This window comes from Anguilla anguilla, chromosome 2, assembly GCF_013347855.1.
Source record: "Anguilla anguilla isolate fAngAng1 chromosome 2, fAngAng1.pri, whole genome shotgun sequence".
NCBI lineage: Eukaryota > Metazoa > Chordata > Actinopteri > Anguilliformes > Anguillidae > Anguilla > Anguilla anguilla.
The window spans coordinates 75,140,055-75,160,748 of NC_049202.1; the positions used below are offsets into that span (position 1 = coordinate 75,140,055).

Below are 20,694 nucleotides of genomic sequence, written 5' to 3' on the forward strand. Positions count from 1 at the left end.
TCTGCTAATGGAGCAGCAGAATTGCCTCCATGCATTCTCCAGGGATGACTTAATAATTTTCCGTGCCATAGCTCTCTTCCTTTGATAATCTATCAGATTATATTGACTCAAATTATTTCTTAATATTCTGAATGCCTGATTTCTTTCTTTTATAGCATTTTTACATTCACCATTCCAACATGGAACCATTTTCTTTTTCCCATTCAGTGTGCTCTTAGGAATGCATATTGATGCAGCACTAATAATCATGGAAGTCACTGCTCCTGTACAGTTATCTATATCACCCTCTATAGATATTCGTTCAGTGTACTCAATACAACATTCTCTAAAGTTTCCCAGTCAGCTTTAGGAAAACACCATCTTTCAATTACGTTACCTTCCTGAACATACATATCAAAATTCATAGAGCATAATATCGGAAAGTGATCACTCCCTATGTTAGATTCATTCTTTACATTCCATTCACATGAATTACTCAAATTTCCAGAGACTATGGTAAGATCTAGGCATGAAACTGAATTTCTTGTAACATCCACCCCTTCCATCTTTGAGACAAGTATATTTAAATCTAGATTAAAAACGCACCTCTATGCTCAGGCTTATGATCAGTTGTAGTCTGGAGACAGGGCGCGAGAAGCCTGTAGTCATAGAGCTTTGTAGGTGGCAATCCTTTCCTTACTGTCACTTGTCAATCAGCTGTGACCCGACTTTACATGGGCTGGCTCTTGATAGGCGGGTATGGTTGTCTATCCCTCATGACTGCATGGGCTCTCCATCCCTGTCCTAGTAGCTATGCAGCCATATACTACTCCTGGCGGGGTCCCCCGAATACATACTACTGCCACTTTACCCACTGTCTGCTATATTGCAAATTCCCTAATTGCCGTTTCTACCCTCTTCCCCACGCTGCCGGCGGGGCTCTTGCCCCAACCCTCGAGAGTCGTCTGGTCTCCCGCTCCTCTGCGGTCCAGCCCCTCTTTCATCATTGCCTCCACCCTGCCCACATCTGTCGCCACCTGCTGCTCCCCACCACCGCCACCCGGCCCCACCCATCATCTGAGCCACATCATAAACCTTATAAAACTGACTAACATTTTGGTCACCAGTCGGCACCCTGAGCCGACCAGAGGAAGATGGGTTTCCCCCTTGAGCCTGGTTCCTTCCAAGGTTTCTTCCCATCTGCCACAGGGAGTTTTTCCTTGCCACTGTTGCCTTAGGCTTGCTCCTGGGGGGGGGGGGGGGGGGGGGGGTTTAGGCCAGGGTTGTCTGTAAAGCGTATTGTGACAACTGCTGTAAAATATGCTATACAAACAAAATTTGATTGATTGATTGATTGATTGATTGATCTCTCCTCAATTAGTTTTTCAACTTCTCCATTTGTGTCAGTATGTTCAATGCCCCATAGAGTATTGCGAGCAATAAAATCAACCACTCCTATTCTAATGTGTCTAGACTTTTATATATATATATCCACCCTATGTGTTAGAGTATAGAGGACTCTCGCTTACGTATCCCAGCCTCGGCATAGCCAACAATGGGACAAACCCAGGGTAAGACAAAGGGAGAAAAACAAATACACAGCAAACCAACAAACGGGTAGGAATACATACGACTAAACCACAGCGACATGTATGAATCAAGAACATAGACGAAATGGCTGGATTGCGTTCTCTTTTCCAGAGGTGACCGGTGGGTTTTTCAACTGGGGGAACCTTCCTCTGATTGGGTAAAGCAAGATGGGGACGAAGCAAGGAAATGATGATTGATGGGTTGAATTGCGAATGGCAGCAGGAGGAAGGCCCTAGACGAAAGAAAGGAGGAGGGGGGGGAAGAAGAGAGGTGAACGTGTCTCTCAGTCCCCCTGTCAGTGCTGCAGGGTGCTGAATGTCTCTCCCAGTCCCCCTGTCTGTGCTGCAGGGTGCTGAAGGTCTCTCTCAGTCCCCCTGTCTGTGCTGCAGGGTGCTGAATGTCTCTCTCAGTCCCCCTGTCTGTGCTGCAGGGTGCTGAAGGTCTCTCTCAGTCCCCCTGTCTGTGCTGCAGGGTGCTAAATGTGTCTTTTAGTCCCCCTGTCTGTGCTGCAGGGTGCTGAATGTGTCTCTGACCCCCTGTCTGTGCTGCAGGGTGCTGAATGTGTCTCTCAGTCCCCCGGTGTGTGCTGCAGGGTGCTGAATGTGTCTCTCAGTTCCCCTGTCTGTGCTGCAAGGTGCTGAATGTGTCTCTGTCCCCCTGTCCGTGCTGCAGGGTGCTGAATGAGTCTCTCAGTCCCCCTGTCTGTGCTGCAGGGTGCTGAATGTGTCTCCCAGTCAACCCTGTCTGTGCTGCAGGGTGCTGAATGTGTCTCTCAGTCCCCCTGTCTGTGCTGCAGGGTGCTGAATGAGTCTCTCAGTCCCTCTATCTGTGCTGCAGGGTGTGTAACATACCATAACGTAACAGGAGGTTTGCCCTGAGGGTTTGCCAGCCAACATTTGGTTTATTACTGCCAGCTTTTGGTTTATTACCGCCATCTACTGGTGTGGAGTGTGGTCCTCAGATTACATAGGCTGGATTCGATTCCACTGTAAACACACTCCCTTCCATTGCTCTTCCCTCGAGTGAGCAGCTTTCAGATTAATTTTGTGACCAGCAACAAGTGAACTTAAGAGGTGCTCTGCAAAGGAGGATAGACAAGGAACAACGCATAGCAACCTCTGCTCTGTGCAGAAATATTTTCTTTTGTAGGATGACTTCAGAAGGTTCATGAATGATTCATAGCAACCATTCATACCTTATCTTGAGTGATGCTTTTATTAAAAAAAACACACCAGCTGGACCTATTGAAAGCACTATCGCTGATGTTTGCGGCAGCTTTTGCGAGAAGAAACATAAAACATGTAGGGTAAAGGATCTGACAATGCTCAATTCTTAATCCCCCTTCCATCCCTCAACATGCACTCAATTATTCATAAATCATTCACAATTCAATTATTCATCAATTATTAATCATAAATCTGTCCCTTATCTCACTCCCCAAATTATTTTCATCGTCTCTGTATCTCTCATCTCCAGAACTTCCATCTCCTGTCTAAAATCACAGCCTCTGTATCCTACACTATGGGGCCCTCCACAATTACACTAACACTTTGCTGCAACCACTTCTCCACACTCACTGTTATATATATAATTGCACAATCAGTAAACTTCAAAAGCTAGCAATGATGCGATGTGCTTACGGTGACCACCTTTGTTCTTAGCCAACCGGCTAGATAATACGCAAACGTGCTATAATTACTTGATTCACAAACAATACATTTGCTGTGCAGTGGGTAGCACTGTTGCTTCACCGCAAGAAGGTCTTAGGGCCTTTCTGTGTGGAGTTTGCATTTTCTGGAGTTTTCCCTGTGTCTGCAGCCCCGGAGGTTTCCTCTGGGTCCTCCGATTTCTTCCCACAGTCCAAAGATAAACAGGTCAGGTTAACTGGACAGTCTAAATTGCTCCTAAGTATGAGTGTGCGAGTGAATGGTGTGTGCCCAGCATCGGATTGGTGACCTGTCCAGAGTGTATTCCTGCCTCTTACCCAATGCATGCTGGGATAGGCTCCAGCATCTCACATAACCCTGACCAAGAATAAGCAGGTGAGATAATGGATGGATGGACAAACAACACGTCTCATGTTGGATGATAAAATGGAATCCATTCAATGGCGGCCGCACTATGTCAGAAGATTCACTTGGTCAGCCAATGCGACTGACCAATGGCATTCTGAACCACTGGGGTGTAGATATAGACAAGAGATTCGAGACAGGGCTCCATAGGCTATCTGTTATAAAAGAGTATTGTTCATTAATTTCATGAAATTTATTATCACAAAAAATGGTTGTTGAGGATGTTTTTGGTTGCCATAGCAGCTTTGACCTCCACGTTGAATTCAATGGGCAGTAAGCTCTCTTGCTCTCAGTATGGGCAGTAGAGGCTGTTTCCCGTTACTTCCGGGGGCTTCACTGCCTGGCCCCGCCTACCCTCTCCAGGTCCTTTTTAAACTCCACATTTGGAATGCCATTGTAGCATATAATTATTCCCAGTGTATAATCATTCCTGCCATGGCAGTTCTGTCTCGACCGTACATCATAAATAAAGCCTGCCTAGCTACTAAAACAGCACTGAACTATCAACTATACACTGGCCTACACTCTATGCTAGCTAGCAATTTAGGAGTGGATTATTTTCAATGTTTTTTATAATTTACCTGTAAATGAACATTTGTAATAGATACGCATGTCAGTCTTGTATGCAGCCATTTGTTTAAAATCATAATTGCCTCTCACAACCATAAATTTGATCAAGATCGATGTATTGGTTCAAAAGGCAACAATCCAATCCAGTCGATACAATATGTAAAATAGATCTGTATCTTTACGAATCATAGCAAAACATTTATGTCTATAATCATATGGTGGTTTGTTCTCTAGAAACACAGCCAACATCATTGTTTATGTTTCCAATTTGACGCAATCATCACTCATGCCGTTGCCATTTTCCCTTCTGTTAAACCGGTCAGTAAATTCTAGCACTCTCACCCTCACTTTGGTCATATCTGTACATTGTAACAGAATTGTGTTAGCAAGATTATGAAAAGAGTGTTTCCTACTACATTAGATCGTTTTGGACAGTATCGTAGGAATATCTGTTATATTGTCAAATTACGTTGCCTCAAGAATCAAAATCGTTTTTTTTTCAGTGAAGCCCGGAGGTTCACACCCCTAGTTTCACCTGGATTTTCTGTTTTGAATGTTTTAGCCACCACACATACACCATTAATTACATGTTTGTCAACTTTTTATTTAGTTTAGATATCTATGACATTCTTTAAAGATGAAAAATTCACATTCAGACAAATTGAAAATGTTCAAAATAATTACAACAGTTCACACCTAATGACTCAAATTTCGTTCTCGCACAATTAGTTTAATGCATTATGAGCAACATTAATTAAACTACATTTACACACAGGGCTAGAAAGGAGAACCCAGAAATGAACACGTCATAAAGGCCTTGGTAAGTGTACAGTCAGTGGAAAATTATTTAATAAACATTTCATATACAACAGTAAAAACAACTGTGAAACAATGGCCCTCAACTATCTCTGAAAAAAACATACTGTCTGAAGTCTACAATTTACAATAGTCAGCATACTTTCCATATGGGTTACTCACAACTAGTTTCTGATGGAATTTTCTGGTGTTGAAATGAACATAAAGAACCACTGAGCTCATGACTTCTCACATTTACGATTTGTCCAATGGGGTAACATTATACAGCCTTTCAAGCATTTCGGGCAAAAATATAACAGATTTAAATGATGCAAGACAGACAAACCTTCCACTGAGTACATGTAAATGCCTTTTCATTTGTACGAATTGTGTGGAGTTTTAATGAAAAGATAACAAGGGGTTGTTGAATAAATTTTCAGGTGTTATTTCACGTTGGATGAACACCAGAAATATCTGTACAAACTTTCCGGCAGTCATTTAAATAGTTATTTAAATTTAGTTTTGTTTTTTTAAATTAAAAACTAAATGCATAAGGAAGGCTTTTCACCTGCATGAATTTTCAGGTGGCTACATAAATGAGCTCTTTGAGAAAAGCACTTCCCACACTGACTGCACGTGTAGGGCTTTTCACCTGTATGAATTCTCAGGTGTCTAATTAAAGCTGAATTTGTCCCGAAACACTTCCCACACTGAGTACACTTTTCACTTGTATGACTTCTCTGATGTACATATAAAAGTTTTTTCGTGGAAAAGCACTTCTCACACCGAAAGCAATTGTAGGGCTTATCACCTGTATGACTTCTCTGGTGGCGATTTAAATGACATAATCTGGAAAAGCACTTCTCACAACAAGAACACTTGTATGGTTTTTCACCAGTATGAATTCTCAGGTGGCTTCTTAAATGAGACATTTGGGAAAAACACTTCCCACAGTGCGTACATTTGTATGGTTTTTCGCCTGTATGAATTTTCAAGTGGCTACTTAAATTAGCCATTTGGGAAAAACACTTCCCACACTGAATACAATTATAGGGCTTTTCACCTGTATGAATTCTCCGGTGGGAAATTAAATGACCTATTCGGGAAAAGCACTTCTTACATTCAAAACATCTGTAGGGCTTTTCACCTGTATGAATTCTCAGGTGTGTTTTTAAATCAGCTTTTGCACGAAAACATTTCTCACACTGCATACACTTGTACGGCTTTTCACCTGTATTAATTTCACATTTATTCCTGTGAATTATCTTGTTTTGAAAGAAATCATCTCTATTCATTGCAGAATTCATGAGATCACTCACTAAACTTTCATTGTATTCACACTTCATTTTATCAGACTTAAAATTAAAATCCTGCAAATCACTGATGTGTTCTGCCTTAAGGTATCCTACATCATCAGTCTCTGTTTTGATTTGGTCAGTATGCAGATGGGTTACATATCCCAGCTCTGTACTGTCTAGGCTCTCTGTCTTAAGATCTCCAGTGTGGGTGGAGCCCAGATCAATTTCTTTTTTAATCAGTGGTGTGTGTCTGTTCTGTACATCACTGACCCTGCTGTGTGCTGTAACACACTCTTGCTCCACTGTGTTGAGTCCTGGTGCAGCACACTCTGTCTCTGACTCTGCCATGTGGACAGACTCCAGTCCACTCAGTTCCTCTTCTTTCTGTCTGATCCTGTGCTGCTCAGTGAGCTCTGGTAGTGTCCTGTCTCCAACAGACTCCTGCCTGCATCATCCTGCTGCTCAAAGGTGTGCACAAGTGCAGCTCCTGGAGGGAAACAGGGGAAGGGATTTAGCCTTAATCAAAATGGTCCTACTGCAGCAGCTGACACATTCTTTACACTCTGCCGTCCTTCAGATGCCTGACCAGAATTCGAAACAATTCTGGAAAATCTAGTATGGGCAGCAACTCTTATGGTGTGTAGGAATGTAATAAGGAAGTACTGGGACTAATAAACCACAATAAGTAAATGTGCCAAATGGTCACTGCAGTCAGTGTAAGAGCCTTGACTGTCATGATTTCAAGGCTGTTGAGTATTAAGGGCAGGCACCACCCCTTAATAGGAAAAAATAAATCCTTTACTCATATTAAAATGAAATTTTACCAGTTGAATAAACACACAAATACAAAGTTTTTTTGTATTATGACTTTTCTTCATTATTTAAAAAATATGCAAATGAGCTATTAGCTCATTAAATATGTGCTAATATGCATAAAAGCATATTCAATATTTAAGCTCAACAGATCTAATCTGAATGGATTTTTAAAAAAATGTTATCAATAACTCAATAGTTAGGGCTTGTCAGAGGCTTTTGTCAAAATACAGTTTATTTTAAAATTAATTATTCCAAAAACAATGAAACAATGTAAAAGCGTTAAAAAAAAAACATTTGACCTATTTTTACTGATAAAATGCCACATAAAATGAAGATGAAAAAACATATCAAAAAACCTCTGAAACACCCCAGCTATAACATTTAAGAAGAAGTATTTAAAATTATGCAGCTGTATCTATTGTTAAAGTTGAGAAACTGAATATCCAAAGGGCAACATACAGTTTGGAGAAAATGGCAGTTAAAGGGACCTTTAAACGCTAGTAGCCAATGAAATCAAAGAGTTCTGCTAGTATTTCATCGATCCTCACAGTGACAGCAAAGGAAATAGCCACATATGCTCATTCTAGCAGTACGATCCAGGAAACAAGCTTTTTAACGATACATGATTCAACCAGGTCAGTTTTAATACTGCGGAGGCATTTAATCATAAAAGATGCTATCATAAGCTCAGTTTATGCTTTGTGTACTTGACGATGGTGTTGTATAATCATCTAAAGTAGGCAAACTATTTATAATGATCATTTATACCTTTAGTTTGTTCATTTTGTGAAACTACACAAGTTATAGAAGCAAAATATCAGAAAATAACAAAATTGACATATGGACCAAAATCATCGTTTTTGACGGTGGTGCCTCCCCTTAAACAAGGAATCTTAGGATAATCAAACTCAGATGGTAGATTTCTCACTACCTAAGTTACTTTCCAAAAAGAAATTCAAAAATCGATACCAAAATCTTGGTAGTCAATATCAATTATAGGAAAATTCTACGATTCTCCACACCTAATTTGATACCATTCAAAGAAAGAAATCCTCCACTCCTTTAACAACTTATTCCAGTGTAAGATCACAACTATGTGATTAGAATGTTCTGAACTAGTAATTGAAAGCAACAGAGATCTAGAACACAGACTTATACATTTTGGGGGAAAAACAAACATTTCAAGAATCCTACTCTTCAAAGGGTTTTTAAAAACTACGTATTAATAAAAAAATAAAACATTGGCATGTAGCCTTCATGTATTAAACAGATAACTGTGAACAGCAGCTTTAGACTGGCTCCTTCCTGCCCAACCATCATTTAAGTAGACAATATTGGGCTTGCATTCAGTTATATATGTAGACAATAGTGTATGACTGTGAGCTCAACATTTCCCCTCAGACTTCTCAGCAGGTAATAAACCTACCAGTAGCAAGTGCTTGTGTGTTGTTAGCCTTCATTGACCACCAGATGAGGCGAGTACGTTAAGTGAAAGTTTTGGATGGTCAGTGCCGCAGAAAATTTGTCACGCCATGAATAATCGACAAAAGTCGACTTAAATCTTTAAAAAGTTACATTTTTTGAATCATTATCGATTTCACTTAGCCACTGTCAATAAGGCTACCTCGCTGAAAATTAATTCATCAACTCAAATATTGCTATATGCCTAAAAAGTACAATACATTTGATGGAACCCTATTCAGCATATTTACTGAATTTCCAGATGTTTCTTAAGCCGCGCTTCCATTACATTACATTTATTTGGCAGACGCTTTTATCCAAAGCGACGCACAAAAGTGCAATTCATAGATTAATTTAGTGAACAGCCATAAGAGTCCTGCAAGATGAGTGACACTGTAGCGCCGTTGTTAATTTATTTAGCTACATCTTTAACTCGCTGTAATTTCATTGACCAGTTTATAGAGAAGTAACGTTGGACCAGCACCAAGTTTTTCATCTCTAAAATGAATTCTACTCTCACATGTGTTTCAGCAGATACTGCTAAATGAGCAAACTGATATCTTGAGTTCCCTGCAATAGATTGGCGGCCTGTCCACAGTGTATTCCTGTCTCTCGCCCAATGCATGCTGGGACAGGCTACAGTACCTATCGCAACCCTGATCTGTAATAACCAGGTAAAAAGAATAAATAATTACGTTTTGAGCTTGTAGATCATGAAATAATGGCAACACTGGAGGGCATATTTTTTAACCTCTAAAATAAAGAACTCAAGAGAAAGCAATCCTCACTACAGAAACAAACATATAACTACTCTGCCAAAAGTATACGGACAGCCTTTCTAATTAGAGGGTTCAGCTACTTTAGCAACACCCATTGCTAACAGGAGCATAAAATCAAGCATACATTCATGCAAGTTCCATAGACAAACACTGACAGTAAAATGGGTCGCACTGCAGAGCTCAGTGACTTTCACCATGACACTGCCATAGGATGCCACCTTCCCAACAGGTCAGTTTGTTAAATTTCAGCCTTGCTACAGCTCCCCCGATCAACTGTACGTGCTGTTATTGTTAAGTGGTAACTTTCTAGGAGCCACAACGTTCTGTGGTAGGCCACACAAGCTCACAGAACGGGACTGCTGAGTGCTGAAGCGTGTAGCACATAAAAATCTGTCCTCGACTGCAACACTCACTACCAAGTTCCAAACTGCCTCTGGAAGTAACATCAGCACAAGAACTGTTTTAGTCAAGAGCTTCATGAAATGGGTTTCCATGACTGAGAAGCCACACACAAACTTAATGCGTATTGCCAAGCGTTGACTTGAGTGGTGTAAAGCACACCACCATTGGACTCAGTGGAAGCAGTGGAAACGCTTTCTCTGGAGTGATGAATCAGACCAACAGGCGTGTTCCAAAACAAGTGGAAAGAGTGGGAGGCTGTCATAGTAGCAAAGAGGGGTCCAACTCCATATCAATGCCCCTGATTTGGGAACGAGTGTGATGTTCAGGTGTCCACATACACCATTCAGCGGCCAAAATGAGAGGAAGCTTTCTGCTCTTTGCTGTCACAGACTGAAACGTCAAACTATATTATTTGTCAGTGCATGCGACAGCAGCTACAAAAGGAGCTGGCAGCAGGTCAAGGTTAAACATAAAAGCATACCGCATTGCCTCTTTATTGAAATTCTGGTAATGTGCAAGTTAGTGGGTTAACCTCACGGGGCATTTGGAAACACAATGAAAACATTAATTTATTAGTGATTAGACCATGTAAATACTACCATTGTGAAACCCTCTTGCAATTGAAACCTTCCTTAATAGTGTTCACCCTTGCACAATCAGGAAATCTGATTAACACCATGACATGCCTTTTGGATGCAATGCAGACTTTCCGTGCTAAGTACAGCTACTCTACCTTTAGGCTACTTATATTTTCATTTCTTTGGCTTTAATGGTGGTCTGTTTCTCATTATATTTCTTTATTTTCTTCTCTACCTTCTTTTAATTTTCTAATTATTAACTACCGTATTTACTGTGTAATCCTGTGCCCTGCTTGTTGGATTTATTTTGCTTTTACTATTGTCTTCAAACGGGAAGCACTGTACGTTGTACTACATGAATAAAGCAAATTAACAAAGTTAATTATTACTCCTACATTTTCAGCGTCGCTAAATAATAATAATAATAATAATGTACCTCGCCTCGGTACATTTCTGGCTAAACAGTGAAGTAGCTCCGTGAAACCGAAAATCCTGAGTTTATCCACAAATGTCAACAAACGAATTGGTTAGCTGAGTAACCCAGGTAGCGACATGAAACAGGACCCTGATTTGGAGCTTCCTGGTAAACAAAACCTACACAACTGCAAAATCATTAAGATTACGGTTTTAAAACACTTACCCCTATTGTTTGCAGACACTCTTAAATCAACTAAATTGTTCGTTCATCGTCACGTAGTTCATAAACAGCGGCAAATGATTCCAAACGACTGTTAAAAGCCGCGTTAACCATAAAGCGATTGAGTTGGAGGTTCTTCCTCTTCTTATTCTTCTTCTTCTCTAAAATTAATGGTGGCTTGTCAAATACGTGTATAAGTGCATACCACCACCTACTGCACCGGAGCGTATAACATCAGGGATTTACATACTTCAGATTACGTAAAAGAAAGGAAAAGAAAAGAACTAAATTTTACGATCTAATCCTGTATCTTTATGGAAAATAAAGAGAGCCTTGCAGCACTCCCACATTTTCTATCCCATCCCTAAAATCCCTTCCAAATTCCATAGCCGTCCTAGCTCATATATCTTATCACGTAAAGTGTTCCTCTCTGAATTATAATTACTACACCTCATTATGACATGCTCGACAATTTCGGGAACATTACAAATATCACATTAATCTGAAATACAATTTGCCATTAAATAAAGAGTTGAATTTAATCCAGCATGTCCAAATCTTAACCATGAAAAAAAACACTTCCTCTCTTCTGCACTTCCCTTTGAAAGCCTTCAACTTAATGGATTTCTGTATGCTTTAATTGTGTCTCCCTTTGATATCCATGTCCCACTTGTTCTGCCATGAATCCCTCAGTGCCATTCTTATTAACGGTTTGGCCTCACCTTTTCCAAAGGGAACATTCATTGTCATCGTCATTTAATTTCAGCGCTCTCTAACTATTTCTGCTGTAAATACAGATAATCTATCATTCCAGTAATGATTGTTTATCTGCTCCCCATTCATAACCAGAAACTGATCTCATGAGATTCAGTACTTTTTTACATTTTGTTTCAATATGTTTAATGAGTTCTCCATATACATTTCTCATCAAACCATAACCCTAGATATTTGAACTCTGTTACCCTTTCCATACATTTACCATATAACTTAAGTTGCATATTATCTACCCTTCTCTTTCTGGTGAAGAACATGTAGCATGACTTTGCAACTGACATCTTAAATCCCCAGTCATATGACTATCTTTCAATATTCAATATGGCACTCTGAATGCTATTAGTCACATGCCTAATATTTTTCCCTCTTTTCCATATAGCCCCATCATCTAAATTAAGCAATGACCCAATATCTCTACCAACATTCATAAAAAGATAATTCATCATAATGTTAAACAGAATAGGGCTAATAGCACTACCTTGCGGAATACCATTTACAAATATCAAAATCATCTGAAACAGCATCTCCAACTTTAACACAGAATGTCCGACTAGAGAGGAAATCTAAAACCCAGTTGTATAGTCTTTCGCCAATACCCATTTTATGCATTTTAATCAATAGTCCTTCTCTCCACATGGAATTATAAGCTTTCTCAATATCAAAATACACTATAGCCATGACCTCTTACATACGAATTGCTTTTTCTGCCTCATTACTTACTTTCACTAAAACATCTAGCATAGATCTACCTTTACAGAATCCACTTTGACATGTGCTTAGCAATCCTCTTTGTTCTAAACAGTATGGCAAACTACGAACAATTATCGTTTCCATCCATTTACACAAGTGAGATGTCAACGCAGGAAAGAGAGAAAGGGGGGGGGGTAGAAAAGAGGTGAATGTGTCTCTCAGTCTCCCAGTCTGTGCTGCAGGGTGCTGAATGCGTCTCGTAGTCCCACTGTCTGTGCTCCAGAGTGCTCAATGTGTCTCTCAGTCCCCCTGTCTGTGCTGCAGGGTGCTGAATGTGTCTCTGTCCCCGTTTGTGGTCCAGGGTGCTGAATGTGTCTCTCAGTCTCCCTGTCTGTGCTGCTGGGTGCTGAATGTGTCTCTCAGTCCCCGTCTGTGCTGCAGAGTACTGAATGTGTCTCACAGTCCCCGTCTGTGCTGCAGGGTGCTGAATGTGTCTCACAGTCCCGCTGTCTGTGCTGCAGGGTGCTGAATGTGTCTCCCAGTTCCCCTGTCTGTGCTGCTGGGTGCTGAACGTGTCTCTCTGTCCCCCTGTCTGTGCTACAGGGTGCTGAATGTGTCTCTCAGTCACTCTGTCTGTGCTGCAGGGTGCTGAATGTGTCTCTCAGTCCCCCTGTCTGTGCTGCAGAGTGCTGAATGCATCTCTCAGTCCCTCTATCTGTGCTGAAGGGTGTGTAACATACCAGAATGTAATAGGAGGTTTGCCCTGAGGGTTTGACAGCCAGCATTTGGTTCATTACTGCTGGCTTTAGGTTTATTACCGCCATCTACTGGTGTGGAGTGTGGTCCTCGGATTACATAGGCTGGATTCGATTCCACTTTAAACACACTCCCTTCCATTGCTCTCTTCCCTCGAGTGAGCAGCTTTCAGATTAATTTTGTGACCAGCAACAAGTGAACTTAAGAGGTGCTCTGCAAAGGAGGATAGACAAGGAACAACGCATAGCAACCTCTGCTCTGGGCGCAAATAATTGTTTTCGTAGGATGACTTCAGAAGGTTCATGAATGATTCATAGCAACTACTCATAACTTACCATTTTAAAAAAAAATGATTGGTTTTGTTTCAAACAGCTAAACATAATGAAATTTATTATCACAAAAAATGGTTGTTGAGGATGTTTTTGGTTGCCATAGCAGCTTTGATCTCCACGTTGAATTCAATGGGCAGTAAGCTCTCTTGCTCTCAGTATGGGCAGTAGAGGCTGTTTCCCGTTACTTCCGGGGGCTTCACTGCCTGGCCCCGCCCACCCTCTCCAGGTACTTTTTAAACTCCACATTTGGAATGCCATTGTAGCAAATAATTATTCCGAGTGTATAATCTTTCCTGCCACAGCAGCTCTGTCTCTCAACCGCTCTGGATAAGAGCGTCAGCTAAATGCCTATAATGTAATGTAATGTAATGTAATGTAACCGTACATCATAAATAAAGCCTGCCTAGCTACTAAAACATAGCACTGAACTATCGATTATCTGGCCTACATTCTATGCTAGCTAGCAATTTAGGAATGGATTATTTTCAATGTTTTTTATAATTTACCTGTAAATAAATATTTGTAATAGATACACATGTCCGTCTTGTATGCAGCCATTTTTTTGTTATCATAATTGCCTCTCACAACCATAAATTCGATCAGGATCAATATATTGGTTCAAAAGGCAACAATCCAATCCAGTCGATACAATATGCAAAATTGATCTGTATCTTTACGAATCATAGCAAAACATTTATGTCAATAATCACATGGTGGTTTGTTCTCTAGAAACACTGTCAACATCATTATGTTTCCAAATTGACGCAATCATCACTCATGCTGGTGCCATTTTCCCTTCTGTTAAACCTGTCAGTAAGTTCTAGCACTCTCACCCTCACTTTGGTCATATCTGTACATTGTAACAGAATTTTGTTAGCAGGATTATGACAAGATTGTTTTCTAATACATTAGATCGTTTGGGACAGTTTCATAGCAACATTTATTATATTGTTAAATTACGTTGCCTCAAGAATCAAAATCGTTTTCTATCAGTGAAGCCCGGAGGTTCACACCCCTAGTTTCACCTGGATTTTCTGTTTTGAATGTTTTAGCCATCACACGTACACCATTAATTACATGTTTGTCATAACTTTTTATTTAGTTAAGATACCTATGACATTCTTCAAAAATGAAAAACTTCACATTCAGCCAAACTGAAAATGTTTAAAATAATTACAACATTTCACACCTAATGACTCAAATTTCGTTCTTGCACAATTAGTGTTATGCATTATGAGCAACATTAATTAAACTACATTTACACACAGGCCTAGAAAGGAGAACCCAGAAATGAACACGTCATAAAGGCCTTGGTAAGTGTACAGTCAGTGCAAAATTATTTAATAAACATTTCATATACAACAGTAAATAAAACTGTGAAACAATGGCCCTCAACTGCTATCTCTGAAAAAAACATACTGTCTGAAATCTACAATGTACAATTAAAGTGCATTTCACATAGTAAGCACACTTTACACATGGGTTACTCACAACTAGATTCTAATGGAATTTTCTGGTGTTGAAATGAACATAAAGAACCACTGAGCTCATGACTTCTCACATTTACGATTTGTCCAATGGGGTAACATTATACAGCCTTTCAAGCATTTCGGGCAAAAATATAACAGATTTAAATGATGCAAGACAGACAAACCTTCCACTGAGTACATGCAAATGCCTTTTCATTTGTACGAATTGTGTGGAGTTTTAATGAAAAAATAAGAAGGGGTTGTTGAATAAATTTTCAGGTGTTATTTCACGTTGGATGAACACCAGAAATATCGGTACAAACTTTCCGGCAGTCATTTAAATTGTTATTTCAATTTAGTTTTGTTTTTTTAATTAAAAACTAAATGCATAAGGAAGGCTTTTCACCTGCATGAATTTTCATGTGGCCACATAAATGAGCTCTTTGAGAAAAGCACTTCCCACACTGAATGCACGTGTAGGGCTTTTCACCTGTATGAATTCTCAGGTGTCTAATTAAAGCTGAATTTGTCCCGAAACACTTCCCACACTGAGTACACTTTTCACTTGTATGACTTCTCTGATGTACATATAAAAGTTTTTTTGTGGAAAAGCACTTCTCACACCGATAACAATTGTAGGTCTTATCACCTGTATGACTTCTCTGGTGGCGATTTAAATGACATAATCTGGAAAAGCACTTCTCACAACAAGAACACTTGTATGGTTTTTCACCAGTATGAATTCTCAGGTGGCTTCTTAAATGAGAAATTTGGGAAAAACACTTCCCACAGTGCGTACATTTGTATGGTTTTTCGCCTGTATGAATTTTCAAGTGGGTACTTAAACTAGTCATTTTGGAAAAACACTTCCCACACTGAATACAATTGTAGGGCTTTTCACCTGTATGAATTCTCCGGTGGGAAATTAAATTACCTATTCGGGAAAAGCACTTCTTGCATTCAAAACATCTGTAGGGCTTTTCACCTGTATGAACTCTCAGGTGTGTTTTTAAATCAGCTTTTGCACGAAAACATTTCTCACACTGCATACACTTGTACGGCTTTTCACCTGTATTAATTTCACATTTATTCCTGTGAATTATCTTGTTTTGAAAGAAATCAACTCTATTCATTGCAGAATTTATGAGATCACTCACTAAACTTTCATTGTATTCACACTTGATTTTATCAGACTTAAAATTAAAATCCTGCAAATCACTGATGTGTTCTGCTTTAAGGTATCCTCCATCATCAGTCTCTGTTTTGATTTGGTCAGGATGCAGATGGGTTACATATCCCAGCTCTGTACTGTCTAGGCTCTCTGTCTTAAGATCCCCAGTGTGGGTGGAGCCCAGATCAATTTCTTTTTTAATCAGTGGTGTGTGTCTGTTCTGTACATCATTGACCCTGCTGTGTGCTGTAAGACACTCTGGCTCCAGTGTGTTGAGTCCTGGTGCAGCACACTCTGTCTCTGACTCTGCCATGTGGACAGACTCCAGTCCACTCAGTTCCTCTTCTTTCTGTCTGATCCTGTGCTGCTCAGTGAGCTCTGGTAGTGTCCTGTCTCCGACAGACTCCTGCCTGCATCATACTGCTGCTCAAAGGTGTTCAGAACTGCAGCTCCTGGAAGGAAACAGGGGAAGGGATTTAGCCTTAATCAAAATGGTCCTACTGCAGCAGCTGACACATTCTTTACACTCTGCCGTCCTTCAGATGCCTGACCAGAATTCGGAACAATTCTGGAAAATCTAGTATGGGTAGCAACTCTTATGGTGTGTAGGAATGTAATAAGGAAGTACTGGGACTAATAAACCACAATAAGTAAATGTGCCAAATGGTCACTGCAGTCAGTGTAAGAGCCTTGACCGTCATGATTTCAAGGCTGTTGAGTATTAAGGGGAGGCACCACCCCTTAATAGGAAAAAATAAATCCTTTACTCATATTAAAATGAAATTTTACCAGTTGAATAAACACACAAATACAAAGTTTTTTTGTATTATGACTTTTCTTTTTTTAATTTTAAAAATATGCAAATGAGCTATTATAAATGAGCTAGTATTTCATCGATCCTCACAGTGACAGCAAAGGAAATAGCCACGTATGCTCATTCTAGCAGTACGATCCAGGAAACAAGCTTTTTAACGATACATGATTCAACCAGGTCAGTTTTAATACTGCGGAGGCATTTAATCATAAAAGATGCTATCATAAGCTCAGTTTATGCTTTGTGTACTTGACGATGGTGTTGTATAATCATCTAAAGTATGCAAACTATTTATAATGATCATTTACCTTTAGTTTGTTCATTTTATGAAACTACACAAGTTATAGAAGCAAAATATCAGAAAATAACAAAATTGACATATGGACCAAAATCATCGTTTTTGACGGTGGTGCCTCCCCTTAACCAAGGAATCTTAGGATAATCAGACCCAGATGGTAGATTTCTCACTGCCTAAGTTACTTTCCTAAAAGAAATTCAAAAATCGATACCAAAATTTTGGTAGTCAATATCAATACTAGGAAAATTCTATGATTCTCCACACCTAATTTGATACCATTCAAAGAAAGAAATCCTCCACTCCTTTAACAACTTATTCCAGTGTAAGATCACAACTATGTGATTAGAATGTTCTGAACTAGTAATTGAAAGCAACAGAGATCTAGAACACAGACTTATACATTTTGGGGAAAAAAAACAAACATTTCGAAAATCCTATTCTTCAAAGGGTTTTTAAAAACTATGTATGAATAAAAAAATAAAACATTGGCATGTAGCCTTCATGTATTAAACAGTTAACTGTGAACAGCAGCTTTAGACTGGCTCCTTCCTGACCAACCATCATTTAAGTAGACAATATTGGGCTTGCATTCAATAATATATGTAGACAATAGTGTAGGACTGAGCTCAACATTTCCCCTCAGACTTCTCAGCAGGTAATAAACCTACCAGTAGTAAGTGCTTGTGTGTTGTTAGCCTTCATTGACCACCAGATGAGGCCAGTACGTTAAGTGAAAGTTTTGGATGGTCAGTGTCACAGAAAATTTGTCACTGAATAAACGACAAAAGTCTCAGTAGAAGATGGGATTAAATCTTTAAAAAGTAAGATTTTTTGAATCATTATCGATTTCGCTTAGCCACTGTCAATGAGGCTACCTCGCTGAAAATTAATTCATCAACTCAAATATTGCTATATGCCTAAATGTACAATACATTTGATGGAACCCTATTCAGCATATTTACTGGATTTCCAGATGTTTCATAGATTAATATAGTGAACAGCCATAAGAGTCCTGCAAGATGAGTGACACTATAGCGCCGTTGTTCATTTATTTAGCTACATCTTTAACTCGCTGTAATTGACCAGTTTATAGAGACGTAACGTTGGACCAGTACCATGCTAAGTGAGCAAACTGATATCTGGAGTTCCCTGCTATAGATTGGCGACCTGTCCACGATGTATTCCTGTCTCTCGCCCAATGCATGCTGGGACAGGCTCCAGTACCTCTCGCAACCCTGACCAGTAATAACCGGGTATAAAGAATAAATAATTACGTTTTGAGCTTGTAGATCATGAAATAATGGCAACACTGGAGGGCATATTTTTTAACCTCTAAAATAAAGAACTCAAGAGAAAGCAATCCTCACTACAGAAACAAACATATAGCCTAACAACTCTGCCAAAAGTATACGGACAGCCTTTCTAATTAGAGGGTTCAGCTACTTTAGCAACACCCATTGCTAACAGGAGCATAAAATCAAGCATACATTCATGCAAGTTCCATAGACAAACACTGACAGTAAAATGGGTCGCACTGCAGAGCTCAGTGACTTTCACCATGGCACTGCCATAGGATGCCACCTTCCAACAGGGCAGTTTGTTCAATTTCAGCCTTGCTACAGCTATTATTATTGTGATCAACTGTACGTGCTGTTATTGTTAAGTGGTAACGTTCTAGGAGCCACAACGTTCTGTGGTAGGCCACACAAGCTCACAGAACGGGACTGCCGAGTGCTGAAGCGTGTAGCACATAAAAATCTGTCCTCGACTGCAACACTCACTACCTAGTTCCAAACTGCCTCTGGAAGTAACATCAGCACAAGAACTGTTTTAGTCAAGAGCTTCATGAAATAGGTTTCCATGACTGAGAAGCCACACACAAACTTAATGCGTATTGCCAAGCGTTGACTTGAATGGTGTAAAGCACACCACCATTGGACTCAGTGGAAGCAGTGGAAACGCTTTCTCTGGAGTGATGAAACAGACCAACAGGCATGTTCCAAAAGAAGTGGAAAGAGTGGGAGGCTGTCATAGTAGCAAAGAGGGGTCTAACTCCATATCAATGCCCCTGATTTGGGAACGAGTGTGATGTTCAGGTGTCCACATACTTCTGGCCATGTAGTCTATCTACAGCGGCCAAAATGAGAGGAAGCTTTCTGCTCTTTGCTGTCACAGACTGAAACGTCAAACTATATTATTTGTCAGTGCATGCGACAGCAGCTACAAAAGGAGCTGGCAGCAGGTCAAAGTTAAACATAAAAACATACCGCATTGCCTCTTTATTGAAATTCTGCATTTTTAACTAGGTAATGTGCAAGTTAGTGGGTTAACCTCATGGGGCATTTGGAAACACAATGAAAACATTAATTTATTAGTGATTAGCCGATGTAAATACTACCATTGTGAAACCCTCTTGCAATTGAAACCTTCCTTATTAGTGTTCACCCTTGCACTATCAGGAAATCTGATTAACACCATGACATGCCTTTTGGATGCAATGCAGACTTTCCGTGCTCAGTACAGCTACTCTACATTTAGGCTACTTATATTTTCATTTCTTTGGCTTTAATGGTGGTCTGTTTCTCATTATATTTCTTTATTTTCTTCTCTACCTTCTTTTAATTTTCTAATTATTAACTACTGTATTTACTGTGTAATCCTGTGCCCTGCTTGTTGGTTTTATTTTGCTTTTATTATTGTCTTCAAACGGGAAGCACTGTACGTTGTACTACATGAATGAAGCAAATTAACAAAGTGAATTATTACTCCTACATTTTCAGCGTCGCTAAATAATAATAATAATGTACCTCGCCTCGGTACATTTCTGGCTAAATAGTGAACTAGCTCCGTGAAACCGAAAATCCTGAGTTTATCCACAAATGTCAACAAACGAATTGGTTAGCTGAGTAACCCAGGTAGCGACATGAAACAGGACCCTGATTTGGAGCTTCTTGGTAAACAAAACCAACAGAACTACAAAAGCATCAAGATTATGGTTTTAAAACACTTACCCCTATTGTTTGCAGACACTCTTAATTCAACTAAAATGTTCGTTTATCATCATGTAGTTCATAAACAGCGGCAAATGATTCCAAACGCCTGTTAAAAGCCGCGTTAACCATAAAGCGATTGAGTTGGAGGTTCTTCCTCTTCTTATTCTTCTTCTTCTCTAAAATTAATGGTGGCTTGTCAAGTACGTGTATAGGTGCATACCACCACCTCCTGCACCGGAGCGTATAACATCAGGGATTTACATACTTCAGATTACGTAAAAGAAAGGAAAAGAAAAGAAAAAAACTAAATCTTACGATCTAATCCTGTATCTTTATGGAAAATAAAGAGAGCCTTGCAGCGGTCCCAATTTTTCGATCCCATCCCTAAAATCCCTTTAAAATTTCATAGCCGTCCTAGCT

At 39.7% G+C, this 20,694-nt stretch overlaps 3 protein-coding genes across 3 annotated transcripts in view; all 3 read right to left on the minus strand.

Moving 5' to 3' along the window:
• Positions 1–11,132, minus strand: part of LOC118219987 (zinc finger protein 883-like) — a 26,008-nt gene extending 14,876 nt beyond the window's left edge. The window contains exon 1 of the mRNA XM_035403569.1: positions 10,981–11,132. The gene's annotated coding sequence lies outside the window, so the exon portion shown is untranslated. The remainder of the gene's footprint in view (positions 1–10,980) is intronic.
• LOC118220001 (zinc finger protein 501-like) lies at positions 4,795–6,770 on the minus strand. The gene has a single exon (XM_035403593.1). It carries the CDS (start codon positions 6,650–6,652, stop codon positions 5,549–5,551), a length of 1,104 nt encoding a protein of 367 aa, XP_035259484.1. The 5' UTR covers positions 6,653–6,770; the 3' UTR covers positions 4,795–5,548.
• Positions 11,133–14,843: 3,711 nt separating the features above from the next.
• On the minus strand, positions 14,844–20,494 carry LOC118220000 (zinc finger protein 501-like). Its single transcript, XM_035403592.1, has 2 exons — positions 20,293–20,494; positions 14,844–16,621 (listed from the first exon to the last, which is right to left on the minus strand). Exon 2 carries the CDS (start codon positions 16,480–16,482, stop codon positions 15,379–15,381), a length of 1,104 nt encoding a protein of 367 aa, XP_035259483.1. The 5' UTR covers positions 16,483–16,621; positions 20,293–20,494; the 3' UTR covers positions 14,844–15,378.
• Positions 20,495–20,694: the final 200 nt, after the last annotated feature.